Genomic DNA, 19,318 nt, shown 5'->3' with positions numbered 1-19,318 from the left:
TCCGAGACTCGAACCCACGCAGACAGAGGTGAGATGGCAGTGATCCGTAACGGAGAGCGCTTTAGACCACTCGGCCACTCGGGGCCCCTCGCGGTTAAGTAAACGAATGCTTGATTTAAAAATCTCTACCACTACCGACCAGACATTTGGAATTACTGCAGTATAGCGATTTAACAAGCGTCTGTCCCCATAAATCTAATTAATTGTTCTCTGGCCCAAACTAATGTGCTTTTCGTAGTTCGACAGAAATTAGCCCCCTCATACATACATGCATGCATACATACATACATACATACATACATACATACATACATACATACAATCACAGATACATGTCAGCTTCTTTGTTATATGCTGTTAGATTTACACTAGATGAAACGGCGGTTATGCTCTTCTTTGTTAGACATTTTTAATCATACTATTCTAGGATATTAAAATTGTTACAAATTTGATTTCTCAATCTCTATATTGTTTTTCTGTAGGATCAAATGTTTTATTACCTCACAAAATTATTAGGGAAACAGACAAGGGTTTTCTTATCTGAAAGTAGACGATGTAAAACTTCAATACTGATGTTACTAAACCATCCAAAATATATAAATTCCTATAAAACTTATTTCACATCCAGCTGTTGCACAACGTATTTCCACACATCCTTTCAATGTTTCATCATTATCCAGTTTAAATAGTGTCGTTTATTTTTCCCAATATCGAATGATTTTGTATGCAAAATAATGGTATATATATATATATATATATATATATATATATATATATATATATATATATATATATATATATATATATATATATATATAAGGATGAGTGTTGTTGATCGTGTATCAGCGGCAGAACAAGGGCAACGATGTACTTTTATAAAAAAAAAATCATTTTTTTAAAAAATCTTGATTGAAATTATGTAACAGTTTTAATAAGGACTAAACGTACTAACTAATAAAATCAATGGTATGGGTCGACTGTTTTAAATGGCGATAATGGATATATGTCAGTCTACATGACCTACGTTTTTCTTAAAGCAAAAATGCTGAAACTTAATACAATATAAAACTTAGTAATAAAAACAGTTAGGATTTAAGTGTAAAATAATTACTTTTGCTGTGTTTTTTTGAGGTGTGTGTGTTTTTGTTGTTGTTGTTTGTTCTAAAGGGTTACGGACCATTTTTGTTAAATATTACAGACATCTCTCACCCACCACTACCACTAAAAAATATATTTAAAAAATTGTAGGATTTAGTACGGGTATGTGCAGCTTCCTCCAGGGTGCTGTCCGGACAAGCCACTTTTAAATCAACACTCAATTAAGTAAATCAACGGATAAAACCAGGTCGCTAACCGGAACTGGTAATTTGTACATGCCCAAGTTGCTGAGAAAAAAATCGATGATAGTTTAAAACGTCTTTTAAAATAATGATTTTGGTAAAAATGAATTTACCACCACCACTCCCAGAACAAAAGAAACAAAAATCATTAACTGAGGCACAGTCGCAGAACATACTTTCAACATTCTCAGAAAAAAAGATATCCAATACAAGGAAGCTCATGAGGCCATAGAACACAATTAATTTTACTATATATTCTCTGCATTTGTTTCTCAGTACTGACCTTTCCACAGTGTGACAATCAATACAATTTCATCTGCTAATCTAAAATACCTTCAAAGATGACTTTACGGTGAAGTTCTTGTCAAAGGTTGACATGCTCTTTTTTGAGATGATAAACTCTCAATAGAGTAGCATGTAAACATCACGCAGATTTCACTTCCGGATCATCACCAAGGCCTTCTTACTCACTGTGCACTGTTGCCGAAATACACATGGACAACCACCCTGAGCTCATATTCTCAAGAATAAACAATTACCTTTAAATCCCTACCAAACATGCATAAATAAAACTCTTCTATCACCACCAAAATGAGAGAGGAAAAATGTTCTAAAAATAGACTAGAACTACATGGGAGTACTGAACTGGAAGTACGTGTACTAATTGTGACCCGATTCCATGAGCGCTCGTTATCGTGAAGTCGATTTCTAATTTTAGCACTGTGTTTTCCATGTTGTCTGGACAGCGTCATCACGTGGTACAATATGGCGGACAAATTCAATCAATAGCACCTGTTGGTCACCCTGTAGTTTGTGATGTTGACAGTAAATTTACCAAAATGGAAACAGTGTATCTTTTGGTATTATGTCTCGTAATTTCTACTGAGTACAGAGCGAATGGAAAATTTTTGAAAGGAACACTTCAAACTGATTCGGTGTGTATTTAAAATGGATATTATAATGTGTGATGGGTCGATGAAGCTATAGTAACTTGAGTGTCTCAATGAGACCACAAGGGCGCAAGATCACAAGGGCTCATTACAAATGAAATTAAGATTTTTGGTCAATGGAAAGAGGGATGGGGGTCCAAAAATCTAATAATATAACACAAGGTAAGACACGAATCCTCACCAGACACTAGATTCATGGGGAAACTAATGATAACACTCCCCAGTTAAGGGCTATTGGTACTGATAATAGCAAAAAAAAATCTTAAATATTCCTGAAACACATACAGTAAAATAGCATATTTGCTTGTTTACATTTTACTCCTTTTCATCTCATCTTTCACTCATATACTTCTCTCAGTATGAATTTGCCAACGTTTATGTCTTTGGGTGTCATCAGTCATTTGTTTTTAATAGCCATCTGAAGATCATGAAAAGTACTTGCCACTAGCTGCTAATCTTAATTAAACCATTTATGTGTTCATTTTCAAAGTGTGCAAGAAAGCTGCACTTTGTGCAAGATAAGAGTGTGTGCGACTTGGATTTTGAACATAGCTTTAACAATTTTTCAAGTTTTAGAACTATGTTCACAATGATCATCATTACAACTGTCATTACTGTATAACAAATTAGTTTTTCAGCAACTGCATTTTCTACTTTTATAATCATTGTATAAATCTGAACTATCAGTCACATTTGAATATGTACAAGTAGCTGGTATTTCAGAACATCCATCAGCAAGGGGATCAAATCTGTTTTGACAAGGGATGCCTGGTGTATATGATAGTCCTTGATAGATTGGTCCTCCCACTGAAGAGAGTCTTTCTGTGGAGTTGAGATGGCCTCATTGCCCTTTTCCTATTCCATAAATCTAAAGTGAGTTTTGGCTTTGTGTCCAAAGCTACCACACTGATGGCAATGCATTGCTGTCTGTGCCTGCATTCCTGTGCTGAATGTTTGATCTCACCACAGTAATCACATCCCAAAGTGTATTGACTGTAATGATATGGCTAACCATATTGTCTGATACTGTTTTGACCCACATGGGGTTTTATAGGAATGGATAAAGTTTGTAGTGGCCTGTCAGGATATGTTTTTATGAAAATATGCGAAGAGTCACAGAGGGTTGTATTTGGCCAGAAGGTATTTGAGAAAGTTAATTATCCCAACTAACTTATCATTCTAATTTTTTGTTATCAGTAAAATATATATTAATGAACATTTCAAGCAAACTACTTCCCATATCAGTTTGAAATACAGACAAGCTCATGTTGCCAATCTTCAAGAAAATCCTCAAATCATAGCTGTATTTGAGAATCAGTGCATGGATCAAACATTTTGACTTTAGATTATAATATTCAGAAGGTACACATTTCAAGCATTTATTCTGTACATAGTATCTTACATTTGTCTACATGTCAGTCTATGAATTTAAACATATGTATGCATTCATCCAATAATAATATTACATCTGAGGCAAAGAAAATGCTAATATTTATCAAGACATTCAGCCGTTATACAGATAAAACAGAGATAAAAAAGAAACAATATACAAAGTATGTAAGACCTCTTTTAGAGTGCCGATGGTATCAGATACTCCTCCACTGTTTGCAATCCTTGGCAAAAGAAGTACATCAACCTTGTTAATGTAATTTAGTAATTTATATTAATTAGGCTGGTCAGATATATTTGTAACAAGTAACTAATAAACTACAAGACTAAAGTATGATTTCTATGATAGACAAACTTAAACTTGTAACGCTTTCGGATATTTTCACAGCTCAAGTTGAAAATGCTTTTCCCATTCATGAATTGTACCAGTAAAACCAAGATAAAAATATTCTAAGAAGAAACCTTTATGAAACATCTTTATGCTCTTGAAGATGAACATAATTGATTTCCTGGCATCAGCCAGCCATATTTCACACATAAAATTTTGGAAATTGCCTCATTAATTCTTCTGTTAGCTGTTCGTTTGCACAAATGTAGTTGTTAGCAAACAGATTAAATTTAGTTGCCACTGAATAGAAAACTTGACAACTCACCTTTAAAAGTGCAAAGCTCAATGCAACAATAGTGTTTAGTGGTAACCAGAGATCCCAGGAAAGTTGAAACGTCATCAAGTATATTTATTTCCTTTGCTTATGCAGGTCATCACTCATCAGTACAGGCTGTGATTATTTCCTTGTCAAAGCCCAATCCAACACATTTGTTAGTATATTGGTATATTACAATTGATGATTTTCACCTTAATCTGCATATTAGTTATATAGTTTTGGGTCAAGCTGTCTGTATTTTGGCTCTTCTTTACACTAAAAATTGGAAAACATAGTTGTCTACTAGACTCATGAGCAGTATCAACAGTTGCAAATTTAATTACTCTTTCTCATAATCAAGTAATAAATGATTTATAAAGTTGAAACTGACAAGAAAACAAAAATAAAAGAATTCATGACATACTAGTAATTTATCACTGAGGTTGCATTTAAAACCTATTTCAAACTTTTCCATTGTACTGTATGTCTGTTAGGATGATTATAGAACCAAGCTAACTCAATACATGATTGGCAAGTGTGTAGTGAGTATTGAATTGGATTTTCCTCAGCAAGTTGGAACACTCATCATCTGTTTTTGCTCATGTGATAACCATGGTATTTATAGCTATGAAATGGCAGATATTAAGTAGTCAAAGCTACCTTGCAGTTACTTGTTTCTGAATGCTAGATTCCATAAAATGACTTAAAATACTATAGAAATCACATGTTCTATATACCTGACAAAGTTTGTGGAATGAAAACACCACAGAAAAACATGTACCTTCTCGACCTCATATAAAAGAAGTTTCAGAAATGAGGTGGCACTGCATTGATTGCATGTTTGACATGCATACTGTACTAGACCGGCGCTTACAACCTTATAGGTGAAATTCTGCCAGCTCTGCCAGTGGAACATATTGTTCCTGTAGAGTGAATCAGTTTTCACTCTGTGATGTGGAAGTTTCTGGTTTTAACTCATTTTCATGACTTTATGATGATGTACCAATTTTGAAAATGTTTCTGAATTTATTTTACTTATAATTATCTGCAGTGGGACATACACGCCCGTTTTACAAACACAAATCTATTTTCCATTTTCCTGTAAAGATAACTGAAGGTTCATTCATATTGCAAAATCCACATTTGTTGAGAATCTCTGTTTTAGAATGAGAAATTTTCCAGTAAATTTTCAAGCAAAGTAGATATTTATGTTTCAAAGGCCATCATCATTAGGGATATACCAAGGGGAATAAATTTCAAGCATAGTTGTTGCAGCTCGTCATTCTGCAAGGTTAATACAGTATCTGTTCGCATTATTTGTCAGGCCCACAGAATTTTACTCACTTTGACTTGCATACTTTTGCAAAAACAAAAAGCACTATCAGTTTTTAAGAGGTTGATTTTGAGATTGTTTTAAAAAATGAGAAATTCCCCAAAGTTAAGTTTGCTTCCACTGAAAATTCTGTCTCTCTCTCTTTTGCAGCTTACATTCAATTTCAAATATCGATTTTTATTCTGATCAAGGATTCTTTGTGTGTGAATCTGTAAAGGGAGACATTCTAATAAAACAAGTACAAAAGGTACAAAGTCTGAAAAACAATTATTGTCAAATGAAATCACATCATTTGACCTTTCAGAGTAGTCAGTGAACTTAACTTAGCACTTCCACGTCTGATTAAGACAACCAGTGGAAGGGTTGTAAGATAAGCTTGGTGACTGGTTATATGTTTCATACATGTGACTACTCTGACTGGTTACATATTCATTTTTCAAATTTTAGTTGAAGTGATAAATCTGTGAAGTATCATAATTTTGTTTTATATATTGTGATACATTTTTGCATTTGTACGAGTGTTTGGTGCTTAGAGCAAATATGGGCAAGGTAACCAGTAATTCTTATTTGCTTTGAAGTAATGTCAATTGTTTATTGAAACAATCAAGATGTGTAGGAAAAACACCAGTATAATGTACAGAGTTATTGAGTCTTCACAAAGATATGTTGAGCATTATAAGTAAATTCCAATATTCATGTAGTTACCAGGCTCATTATGTTAATTTTCTTTGTGTAAATTTATGTTTGAGTAACTGGAAATGCTTGAAAAAGAATTTATGAGGATCAGAAAACCAATTATGTGTACCTAACTCAAATATGAAATACATCAAGGCTGGATATCAACATAATCCTGACAATGTTGTATCAAGTAAAGTTAGATAATAAAAAAAGTTAGGTATATATATATATATATATATATATATATATATATATATATATATATATATATATATATATATATATATATATATATATATATATATATATATTCACTTATAAGTCAAGGCAAACTACAAACAACAAAGATGCTAATCTGCCTGAGCATAATACTCCTGCAGATCAGGATCTATATTGTTTATTCTACTGATTGCTTCTAACAAACTGCACACAGAGCTTGATCTGCAGGCACATTATGTGATAGCAGGTCTGGGTCTGTGTTGTTTGTTCTATTGATTACTCCAAACTGCACAGACCAGATCTGCTGGTGTATTATGTTATGGCAGATCTGGGTCTGTGCAGTAAGCAGTTGGACTCATCCTGTAAGTGAGTGTATTATGGTATATATGATATCTATTTACATGTATTACCCCACCATTTTTTAAAACATGGGTGGGTCAATGTATTTGTCAGCAGGATCTTACATAACCCGAAGTCAATCCTATTCTATCACATGATTTAATATCACAGAATACTAAGGTCCCAATTCACACAGTCTGCAATGTCTGGTTTATTGTTGTAAGAAACTATGTACCCAACCACTGCAATATTTGCAGTGGAGGCCAAACAAAAGAAGAAAGAAATTCACTCCAATTTTTGACCCCATTGTAAATACAGTGGTCGGGTACATATTTTCTCTTGGCCATGTCAAAGTCTTTGTCATGCTTTTGTACAGCACATCCTCAATATAACACTGTTCCTTGCAGCCATGGAGTATACTGCTTTATAATGAGGTGATTATTACATATATATTTAATACTCCATAATAAAATTGGATCCATGACCATACGTACCCTATAAAAGGAACTAGTATTATAATGAAGGGCAATATACTGAGTGTGCTGTATGACCAGTTGTTGGCAGCAAACACTATGAAAATTGCTCCAAAAATGGGATAAACATTATTAATTTCATAATTTTAATTAATATTTTTCAGATATTTTCTACTGCTGTATACAGTATTGTACTTGCTTATAAGTTCATTCAAACTGCTAAATCAAAGATCCTGATCTGCAAAAACATAATGCATCTGCAGACTAGGGTAAATGATGTTTGATCTGCATAGACCCAGATCTGCCAACACATTGTGACAGTTGATCTGGATCTGTGTAGTTTACAGTTGGACTTGTAAATGAGTATATATGGTATTTGGTATAACACTTGAACATTGTTGGGTTATACACAAATGGCAATTGTTACATATGCAAGCAGTTCTTACAGGTGATGTTAAACATAAATTGTTGACCTATTTTAGAACTTTGTATAGTAAATACCCATGACAAATGTAGACGATGGTTGAACAATTCTAGAGATTTTGGATTGTCCTGGTCTGACTCAGTTACTGATAAAATCCAAGCTAATATTATGCTTAATGTTGGCAGCCAACAATTTCTTTGTTGTTTTTCTGGGTCATTTTGATATATAGATATTGTTTTCAAGCTTTGATCGGTATACTTTGATATCAATTTACACAGGAAGTTTCTTTTACCATGCTTGTTTATAGTACATCATTATCTGTCCTCAGGATTTGCATTTTACAGATGAACAATATCATTCTTCTGCAGAGAGTACTGAAAATAGGTACAACTTTGGGTATGTGGTAGACTCTGTTGAAGAATGTGTCTCCTAATATGTGCATCCATCCTGTCGTGTATGCACTATAAAAGTTCTAAATTGTTAAACATATTAATATCACATTTACACTGAAGGTGTAATTTGGGATGAAGCAGTGTTGCCTGTCAAAACTATGTTGGCGCAACCTACATTCCAAGATTCATTTAAAATTGTTTTTATGTATTGCAACCAAATTTACACAGATGCATAAAATGTCCTCTTTTATTAATAGGGTACCCTTGAAAAAGAAATCTTCCCTCACTTATGCCTTTTCAGGCAACCTGTACCCTGCCCTCACTAGCGGCATGGGGAGAATATTCATGTCCTCTGTATGTGTGTGTGTGCATTTGTATGTGTGTGTGTGTGTGAATGTAAGGTTAATGGGAGAGAGAGTACATAAACTAGGTTAAAGTTTCCACTACATGTATGTCATAGTTATACAATGTTGAGCAATTTACCAAACTAGAGTTTCATCACTAAATTCACAAAAATTAATCAGCTTATTACATTATTTTTATTGACAGAATACATACCATATACAATGTGATATCTACATTGTACACTTTAATGATTGGTACATTTCATGAGTTGAAAGTTTGTTATGACAAGCATTATGATGTCCACAACTATGTTACCATCAATTGCATACTGTAACAGTTTAAGGTTAATTTGGTTATGTTGTGAAATCTTCATTTTGTGATTTTTCCTTCTTCTCCCAGCACAATGAATAAAACATGTAGGCTGTGCTATACGGGATGGAATCAGCAGAGTTTTGATTTAAGGCTTCATCAAGCATACCTTGTGGCTAGTTTTACAAATCCAGATCTTCAAGGTCACGGTTATTAGCAGCAACTTCTTTCCAACATGGCTATGGCTGAAATCAAGTCATCTGTTTTTCGTAATATATATTTTGATGGAATGTTTCATTGTAGCATGTATGTGTGTGTTTGTGTAGACATACATGTTTCATTGTAGTGTTTATGTGTGTGTTTCATGTACACATACATGTTTCATTGTAGTGTGTACATGTGTGTGTTTGTGTAGACATAAATGTTTCATTGTAGTGTGCATATGTGTGTTGTGTAGACATACATGTTTCATTGTAGTGTGTATGTATGTGTTTGTGTACACATACATGTTTCATTGTAGTGTGTATGTGTGTGTTTGTGTACACATACATGTTAACACACAATTTAAAGCATATGTATGTATTGTGTTCAAGTTTGTATTTCAATGAGGAAACAGTGATAGATAATATTTTTATCCATGAGTTGATCAAATCAACCCAGAGCACTTTAGAAGATGCAATCACTCAAATATTTTTCATGCATTTTTCTAATTTAACTTTTTTTCATTTCAGGATTGGAAATTTCTGACCCGATTTTGCTTCTTGTCAGAAAAAGGAAACTTTACGTACAAAATTTCATACCCAAAGGTATTAAAATGTTGTAAATTTCTGTATTTAAATTTTTTGGCAAAGGGTTTTAAAACAACAAGATTTTTATGGCAACTTGGAACATCATCCAAGTCAATCTAGTCTTGTTTTTGTCAGCAGATAACTATTCCTAATGATAGTCAGACCACTCATTATAAACCCCTTCAGTATGATGTGGTCCTTCATGGTCCATTTTTGGATGGAGAGAGTTTGATTAATTGAATCTATCCCAGCATGAGGTGATTTATACAATGTAGTACACTGAATTTACCTCAATATAAGGTGATTTATACAATGTAGTACACTGAATTTACCTCAATATAAGGTGATTTGACAATGTAGTACACTGAATTTACCTCAATATAAAGTGATTTATATAACACTGTACAGATTTATGGATCTTCAAAACAGCACTATAATGAGAGACTACTGTTCCTTTATATAGATATTACCTGCCCTTGATGAAAGCTATATGCAGGGAGAACATAATCTATCAGTCATACACAGGGATGACATAACCTATCAGTCATACACAGGGATGACATAACCTATTAGTAATACACAGAGACAACAAAACCTATCAGTCATCCTCTGGGATGACATAACATATCAGTCATCCTCTGGGCTGACATAACCTATCAGTCACATACAGAGATGACATAACCTATCAGTCATCCTCTGGGATGACATAACCTATCAGTCACATACAGAGATGACATAACCTATCAGTCATACACAGGGATGACATAACGTATCACTCATACACAGGGATGAAATAACATATCAGTCATTCACAGGACTGACATAAACTTTCAGTGATACACAGGGACAACATTACCTATCAGTCATTCTCTGGGATGACATAACCTATCCATCACATACAGAGATGACATAACCTATCAGTCATCCTCTGGGCTGACATAACCTATCAGTCACATACAGAGATGACATAACCTATCAGTCATCCTCTGGGATGACATAACCTATCAGTCACATACAGAGATGACATATCCTATCAGTCATCCTCTGGGCTGACATAACCTATCAGTCACATACAGAGATGACATAACCTATCAGTCATCCTCTGGGCTGACATAACCTATCAGTCACATACAGAGATGACATAACCTATCAGTCGTACACAGGGATGACATAACGTATCACTCATACACAGGGATGAAATAACATATCAGTCATTCACAGGAATGACATAAACTTTCAGTGATACACAGGGACAACATTACCTATCAGTCATTCTCTGGGATGACATAACCTATCCATCACATACAGAGATGACATAACCTATCAGTCATACACAGTGCTGATATGACCTATCACTCATACAGATGGACAACAAAACCTATCAGTCATAAACAGGGATGATATAATGTGTCAGTCATACACAGGAATGATATAACTATCAGTCATACAGAGGGACAACATAACCTTTCAATCATACATAGGGATGACATAACCTATCAGTCAAAAACAGGGATGATATAATGTTTCAACATTTCAGTCATAGACAGGGACAATATAACCTATCAGTCATACACAGGGACATTATATAATTATATAACCTGTCAGTCAAATACAGATAGGATATAACCTTTAATCAAACACAGGAAGGATATAACCTATAAGTAAAATACAGAGAGGATATAACCTATCAGTCAAATACAGAGAGGATTATACCTCTGAGTCAAATACAGAGACGATTGTACCTCTGAGTCAAATACAGAGCGGATTATACCTCTCAGTCAAATACAGAGACCATAATACCTATCAGTCAAATACCAAGAAAGTAATACCTATCAGTCAAATACAAAGATGATATAAATTGTTATTCAAACACACAGAGGGTATAACCCATCAATTATACATATTAGGCAAGTACAAAGAGGACATAACCTGTAAGGTCATCATTTGCAGGTAGGTTGAAGAATCACAGAATGGGGCATTTCCATCATAGGGATCAAAGTTTACATTGGTTGTAAGGTTTTGTACAGTTTGTGATATTTTATTCTAATCCTGCAAGTGGAAATTTCCCATTCATTACTGGCACATCATAAGGAATTTTTTGTCATATTCTTTGTTTGAAATCATAATTATCATAATTCATTGAGTCCATTGTGTAGAAGCTCTATACAATACTTAACTGATTTCACCTGTAAATTGTGCTGTTTTGCAGTCTTAATTCCAGGTATGAACAACAGTGGGCAGGATCAAATGTAGAGGGTGTAAGTTATTCAAACTGGATAAAGGTCATTATCCCACATGTGTAAGCTGCATGGTGTGTCATTTAAACCCTGACTGTGACATTTGTTTTCAACAGTCTAAAGAGAGATGAGCAGCCATAAAGATTTGCAATGGAGTGGGGTAACATGAGGGCAAAGAAATGCTTACAAAATGATGCAGATGCCACCATCGTTGCTACCAGTGCTGCTTACTGTCTAACTTCCTCATGAATCTTCTTCTGTCACTCATTTTGGAAACATCGTCAGTTCAGAAAAAGATCTGACAATCTTTACCATCATGGACATCTACTCACAACACATATACAAACATATTCACACTGAACAGACTACTGGGCCAGTATCAACCTAACAGTGTGGCTAATGTGACCAGTCCTTGACAACCATCACTTCTGGCAGCCTCTTTACTAGCCTTCCGTCAATATTCAACATTGCAGTGAAGCACCAGACGTCAGATGACTCTGCACTACATCCACTCCAGCTTCTGGAACCATCTCAGTCTACTCCCTCTACCAATGGGGCATGGTATGGTGATCTTTCTGGTATAATCAAGATTCAGACAGCATCTGGCATTCAGTCATGCAAATTCCAGCCATACTCTGTTCCAGATGGCCATTGAATAGGCACTGGAGTCTGTGAGCCCATCTCCCACAATATACTGTATGAAGGCACCACAGGGTCATTACTGTCCCCAACATTGTCATGATGATGACCCAGTACTGGCTGCATCATCTTCCTATTACTGGACACCCAGTACCCATCTGAAACCTTTGAAGACTTAGAGCTTATGGCTGGGAATCACAATGTCCCAGTTTGTAATGATTTACTACCGAGTCATTAATTGTCCCCATCCACCTGTTTTACCAGAGCTCAATTTTGTTACTACCTTTGCAGGAGGCTTCATAGCTATACCCCTCTTCTACTCTGTCAGAGGCCTTTCCATAGTTCTCTCTGCCCCCTTCTACTCTGTCAGTGGCCTTTTCATAGTTCTGTCTGCCACCTTCTACTCTGTCAGTGGCCTTTCCATAGTTCTGTCTACCACCTTCTACTCTGTCAGTGGCCTTTTAACAGAATTTCTGCATATGTTGATCGCTTAGCCAAGAAAGACAAACTTTCATTAAAGTCTGGTTAAGTTGCTGACATCCTACTTGATTCAGAAGGCAATTTGAAGACCCAAGCATGAACAGGCCATAATGATGACTACCATCAGACATCAGCTTGTCTAATACTAATCTCCCTTGTTGCCCTCTACTAAAAAACGTAACTAAAAGAAATATCTTCATGCAAGTTTTCTCCCTCATGAATGTCACAGTTACAGTAATTCATTAATTGGGCTATCTGGAGCTGTTTAATTTCTTATTTATTTATTTAATTATTATCAGGGCTAGATCAAAATATATAGATCTCCTATCTTACTATACTTAGATTTTATTGCATTTTGGCAATCTTGATACCAGTAATTTCTGGTAAATTGAAAAATGTTAATTACCAAAATTAGTCTAAAAGGGCAAGTTATACAAATAGGAACAATGAAAATATGATTATTTTTAGAGTTAAAATCTTAAAAAGCATTTTCTGTAAATACATTCCCCATTTGTTACTTAAATCTAGTTTACATAAATAATTTGTACTTCAAAAATATGAAAAATACTAAATGTGATTCTTTGTACACAAATAAAATACCATTTTTAATTTGTATGATTTTTATTTCCATTTATTTACCTTTTCACAGCGATATGGTTCTCAGAGTTTCTTACTCTATTATGATGGAAAGAATCAATGGCAATCTGTTTATCCAGGGACAGATAAGGTAAGCATGACATCCCTCTATTTACTGTTCAGATGAAATCATTTGATTTGTAGAGCTAACAGACTTAACTCTGATATGCCAACAGATCTTGATGTACACTGTGTATACCATGACAAAATATTGGGGAGGTATGCTGAAGTCAGCTTGTCCATCCATCGATCACATATTTGTTTATTTAAATCTCTTGAACCCTTTGAGATATCTTTATGAACCTTTGTGGGCTTTTGTATCATGACTAGACATTGTGTCCTGTAAATACAGAAGTCTGCCTCATCAAAATTTCAGGAGTTATCCCCATTTTATTAGAAAATTTGTATGTAAATTTGTTACATTCTTCTCTGGGTAATGTGTCTTACACCATCTGAGATGTCTTTATGAAACTTGTATGCATCTGTATGATCACAACAGAAGTGTTCCAGATAAGATTTAGGTTTGACACATGGGTACTTGTAGAGTTTTATTATAGACTGTGTTCATCTGTTATATTCTTCTCCAATTAATATCTCCTGAATTGCTTGTGAGGTTTCTTTATCAAAATTTATTACATGATTTAAACTGAAAACATTTGATTTAGTATTGTACAGAATTCATTTTCACCTGCATGATGCAAGAACATCAAGCTATTACATAAAGTAAAAGTCAATAATTTCATGACCATCTAACATGAAGTATGACATATCACATGATATTGTGCCATCCATTGAAAAACCCATCTGTCATGGGAACCATGTAGTGATAAGAATTGTCATTAACTTATTGAACAAGTGAAAGAATTTCAGGAATTTAACAATGAAAGAAAGAGAAAATCACTTATACCTGCAGTATTTAAGTTCTTGGACAGTTTTGCTTTGAAATAATTTTCATTCGTCATAGCTTTTTATCATAAAAAAATCATAACATGTTTTTGGGCTTCAAAAGATTTAAACTAAATGGAGTGGAAACCAAAATAGAGGCTTAGTTAAGTGCTAGTCATTGTCTAATATAATTTATCACATTATTCAATATTATGCATTGTTTGTCTATACATTGGCACATTATATTATTGCAGACTTGTGATCAAAAGTATGCAGTATTGGACCCAAGAAATAACCAAGAGATTGGCCTGGCAGGCTCGATATATTCTCAGTGTAGTATTGTGAATGACCGAGGGGAGGACTACTATGTCTGTGACAACTACAGAAGTTTTGTTTCAGCTAGGGAACGATGGTGGTATATTGTTCTCAGCAAATGCAATACTGAAAAGAATGAGGTAGTTATGAAACATCACATAATTTCATACAAATTACATTGCTATCACCAGTATCTTGAGCTGAGACGCATCAGCTTAATTCGCAAATATCTTTCAGTTGATGCCAGTAAAACACTTGTGTGTTCATTAGTACTTTCAAGACTGGACTATTGTAACTCAATTCTGTCTGGTTTATCTCAATATCTGCTCCAGAAACTTCAAAAAGTTCAAAACACTGTTGCTTGGATCATACTTAGAGTACTACGATCAGAGCACACCTCCCCGCTGCTCTGTACCCTACACTGGCTATCCTTTCAATCCAGAATCAAACACAAAATTTGTTCTCTGTGCTACGTTTCACTGTTGGACTCTAATCCAACATACCTATCCGACCTCACCCATGTGTACACACCAGCAAGATACCTACACTCCTCTTCTGACAATCATATACTCATTATTCTCACTATGAAAACAAAGTCATATGGACAGTGTTCTTTTTGCATACCAGGGCCCAGCAACGTGGAATGAATTGCCCACTGAACTTAGACACAAAGACACAGTGATCACATTCAAGAAAGCTTTCAAAACTCACTTATTTTGACTGCAAAAACAAACTTAAAGACCTAATAATATTTCCTACCTTAAATATTCTCAGCATGTTTTTTTAATGTTTTCTAATTTCATGGTGTTTGTTTTTATAATCATATCTTTATATGTTTTTTTATCTTTTAGGTGTTGTCTAATGTTGTAAAGCGCTTAGAGCTTCTAAAGATTAGGCACTATACAAAGTCCTCATTATTATTATTATTATTATTATCAGAACCAATGCATATTGTCTTGCAGAATCCAACATTATTTTATTATGGCCTTGCATTCAGATGCCAAAACCCAATAGTTATAACCTTTTTCATCTGCCTGTCATGTCTCCATCTGTCTGTCAATCCACATTTCTCGTAACGTAACTAGCATAGTTCTGCAACCCTTACACATACTTTGCTACAATTTGGCAAGTTAATTACCAGCATGTAAATGTGCCATTAAATGGTTTTGTCTTTACAGATCCAATTTTAGAGGAGTTATTGCCCTTTTTATCCTTCTCTCCACAGCAGCAGATCCTTCTGTGTTTGCACAATCTTGAAAAGTGTTTGAATCTGAGGATGGCTACATATGTACCCTGAGTGCATAAGAAGACTCGTTAGTCCTTGAAAAGTGTTTCAATTTAGAAAGAAACACATTTTATTGAGAAATGTTATTGTATTCAAATACCAGTAGATATCAGGAAAGAAATTTAAATATCCATTAAAAAGTTAGAAGCCAGATCTACTGGGAATTTTAATTCCATATTGGATCACATACATAGTAAGACTTCTGGTTAGGTCACTTAGTTGCTAATTAGTATTCTTCCTCTTTTAAAATTGTAATCACCCTATGATGTAAATGAATGGAAACTGTTGTTTTGGCCTTTATGGCTGATAAAAAAACAGACTGTGATGGGAAACATATTTTCAAACAAGATTGTCATAAGTGCTGCACACACAAGACCAAGCAATACACAAAGTGGTATGAGTTTGCTTATCAACAGATGTTGGATTAACAGTAACTGAGATCGCCTTAAGTCATGCTGATGGTGCGAGAATTACCATCAACTTATCATGGTAATGGAAAATAAAACTCTTTAAGATCTTGCAACTCTGCTAAACCTTGTACTGATCTGGAATCCATTATGGCGACCACAGCAGCCATTTTGAAAATCTTGTTATCACTAATCCTCATGAGAAGAAAGTCATCTTGACATAAGATTCTCACAGGAAGACTTTTTTGATATCTAACAAGTTCAAAATAAAAATGGCATTGATTGATCTGACATCCAATATGACTGACATGGTGGTCATTTTGTAATGATTTCTTATTATTGCTACTCCTAGAAGGATAGTCATATTGACAGGGGTTTTGACCAAAAGACTTCTTATCATGTTTCGATGGTTCTATTGAAAATGGTACTGATCTGATATTCAATATGGCCTCCACAGCAGCCACCTTACAAATTGTGTTTCTGATTTTCTTCTTGAATGGATGGCCATATTCAGATGGGATTTTCACAAATAGACTTCTAATGAAGTCTAGTTGGCCTTAAATGAAAATAGTGCTGATCTTACATCCAGTATGGCTGCCAAAGAGATTCCTTTGAAACTATTGATTTTGTTTTTAAAAAATATGATAATGATTTCAACACTAAGCGGCTAAAGTGAAGAAATGGTCTTATCTTGAAGTCCTAGAAATTACATTCTGCCAGTAGGGCATCAGTTCCTTTGAGGGACTCTTGTGTACAGTAATGCCATGTATATTTTGTTACTGATTTTTTTCAGCTTTTTCTATAGGATTTTTCATTTTTAGTAAATACGTCTAAGGTTCTAGTTATTGGTTATCAGATATATGATATTTAGATTAAAAATGTCTATATGTAGTTTGCAGATAGAGAAAATATTTATTTGTTTGAACATTGACAATAAAATGGGCACATAGCAATGTTCCTTGTACTTACTTTTGCAGTTGGAAACAATAATTAAGTTGTAATAAATATGAAAATAACATTTGTTTCAAACTGTTTTCCAGACAAAGGGAATGTACTTGGAGTATGAGATTCACATGACAAATGGGGACATGGAGGACTACCTGCACAGAGAATACTCAGCGGATGAGTTTTGTAAGTACTTCAGTATAAGAGTTTCACAAGATAAATGGGTACATAGGGGACTACCTGCAGAGAGAATACTCAGCAGATGAGTTTTGTAAGTACTTCGGTATAAGAGTTTCACAAGATAAATGGGGACATAGGGGACTACCTGAACTGATAATACTCAGTGGATGATGTTTGTTTTTAAGTACATAAATCTATGTGATTCTTGTGAGTACTATGGACATGGGGGACTACCTGCATTATAGAGAATACTCAATGGATGAGCTTTGTTAAGTATTTAAATATATACGATTCACATGATAAATGGGGGAAATAAGCACTCCCTACACAAATAATATGCTATAGATGAGTTTTGTAAGGATTTAAATATATGCAATTACCATGATAAATGGGGAAATAGGCACTCACTGCACAAATAACACTCAACAGATGCATCATGTAAGTATTTAAATATATTTCTGAATGTATTGTATATAATTCCGTCCTTTATCATAGAACATTTGAGATGAATTTTCAAAGTTTTTAAATATACAGGGCTTGAAATTAGTTGTAGTCCGCTATCCTGAGGCTAGCAGATTTCCTGTTGGACTAGTAACTTTTGTAATGTTAATAGTCCGATGGGGTAGTAAGTTTTGGTTATCAATAGTCAGCATTTGTTTATGCCATTCCCTGGTAAAGACTTGACTTAGCAGGTGTTCTGTAGAATTAAAACAGTGGCCATTGTAAACACAGTCATAAAATATTAGCATGAGAAGATGAAGTAAATTTCTGCATTTCACTTAACAGCACAAATTATGGTCCCATAATTAACAACAGAAGTTTGGTAATTTATCCTAATTAATCTGATAATGAATTAAAGGAAAAAATGATGTGATTTCACACTTTATTTCCTCGACCACAGTAACAAACTACAAAGTGGTATACCACACAAAAGAACACAGCAAAAACTATTCAAAGAAATTATTTCGCATGTTTTTGTGGTTTAAGTTGTTTTTTTGCTCACTACCCAAATGCTCCAAGAGTCACAAACAGGAAACTACATATTTTAAATTTCCATCGAAATAATTATAAGAATTAGATCAATTTATTACAATTACATTATTGACACATCCTTTCCATACAACTACTTTTGCTATGATGATAAGAATAATTTTTATATTTTTCCCTTACAAGAATGAACAAATAATTGAATACACATGGAGATATCCAAGCAGAACGCCATACATTTGTTGGGAATTAAAATCTCTAAGCATGGGCATCTAAGATTTGAAAATTTTCTGCCTTATTATTAATTTCATCAATACATTGAGGTTCAATTAATTAGGAACAATTACCAAACTTATGACTTGTGATACCATAATTGGAGCTATTAAATACAACGCGCCAAGTGTCAGATGGCTTCTTTTGATGGTATCACACCTTTTCCAAGCTGAAACTAACACTATCTTCTGATGCTAATATTTTATAACAGTGTTTACAATAGCCACTGCTTTGATCATGCATAACATCCGCTGAAGTTAAGTCTTTGTTAGGGAGAGGCCATTTAATTGTGGGAGGGGGCAAAGACACGTGTTTCATGCTCTGACTTTCTTATATAAAGGACACTGTGCCATTCCCTTTCTCGCTTTAAATAATTAGCATCAGCTATAGTATAACATCTCGTATTTCAATTCAAGGCACAATTCC

The 19,318-nt window shown here is 34.4% G+C and overlaps 1 protein-coding gene across 1 annotated transcript in view; it reads left to right on the top strand.

Moving 5' to 3' along the window:
- The first annotated feature begins 2,123 nt into the window (after positions 1 to 2,123).
- LOC149794232 (transmembrane protein 145-like) overlaps positions 2,124 to 19,318 on the top strand; it is a 70,938-nt gene continuing 53,743 nt past the window's right edge. The window contains exons 1-5 of the mRNA XM_089968351.1: positions 2,124 to 2,275; positions 9,567 to 9,641; positions 13,629 to 13,706; positions 14,755 to 14,955; positions 17,548 to 17,638. Coding sequence (XP_089824477.1) covers positions 2,180 to 2,275; positions 9,567 to 9,641; positions 13,629 to 13,706; positions 14,755 to 14,955; positions 17,548 to 17,638 — 541 coding nt within the window. The 5' untranslated portion in view covers positions 2,124 to 2,179. The remainder of the gene's footprint in view (positions 2,276 to 9,566; positions 9,642 to 13,628; positions 13,707 to 14,754; positions 14,956 to 17,547; positions 17,639 to 19,318) is intronic.

This window comes from Sinohyriopsis cumingii, chromosome 8 (genome assembly GCF_028554795.1).
Source record: "Sinohyriopsis cumingii isolate HCF-2022 chromosome 8, ASM2855479v2, whole genome shotgun sequence".
Lineage (NCBI taxonomy): Eukaryota > Metazoa > Mollusca > Bivalvia > Unionida > Unionidae > Sinohyriopsis > Sinohyriopsis cumingii.
Note: the sequence above shows the minus strand (reverse complement) of the source record. Positions and strands in the feature narration are given on the sequence as shown.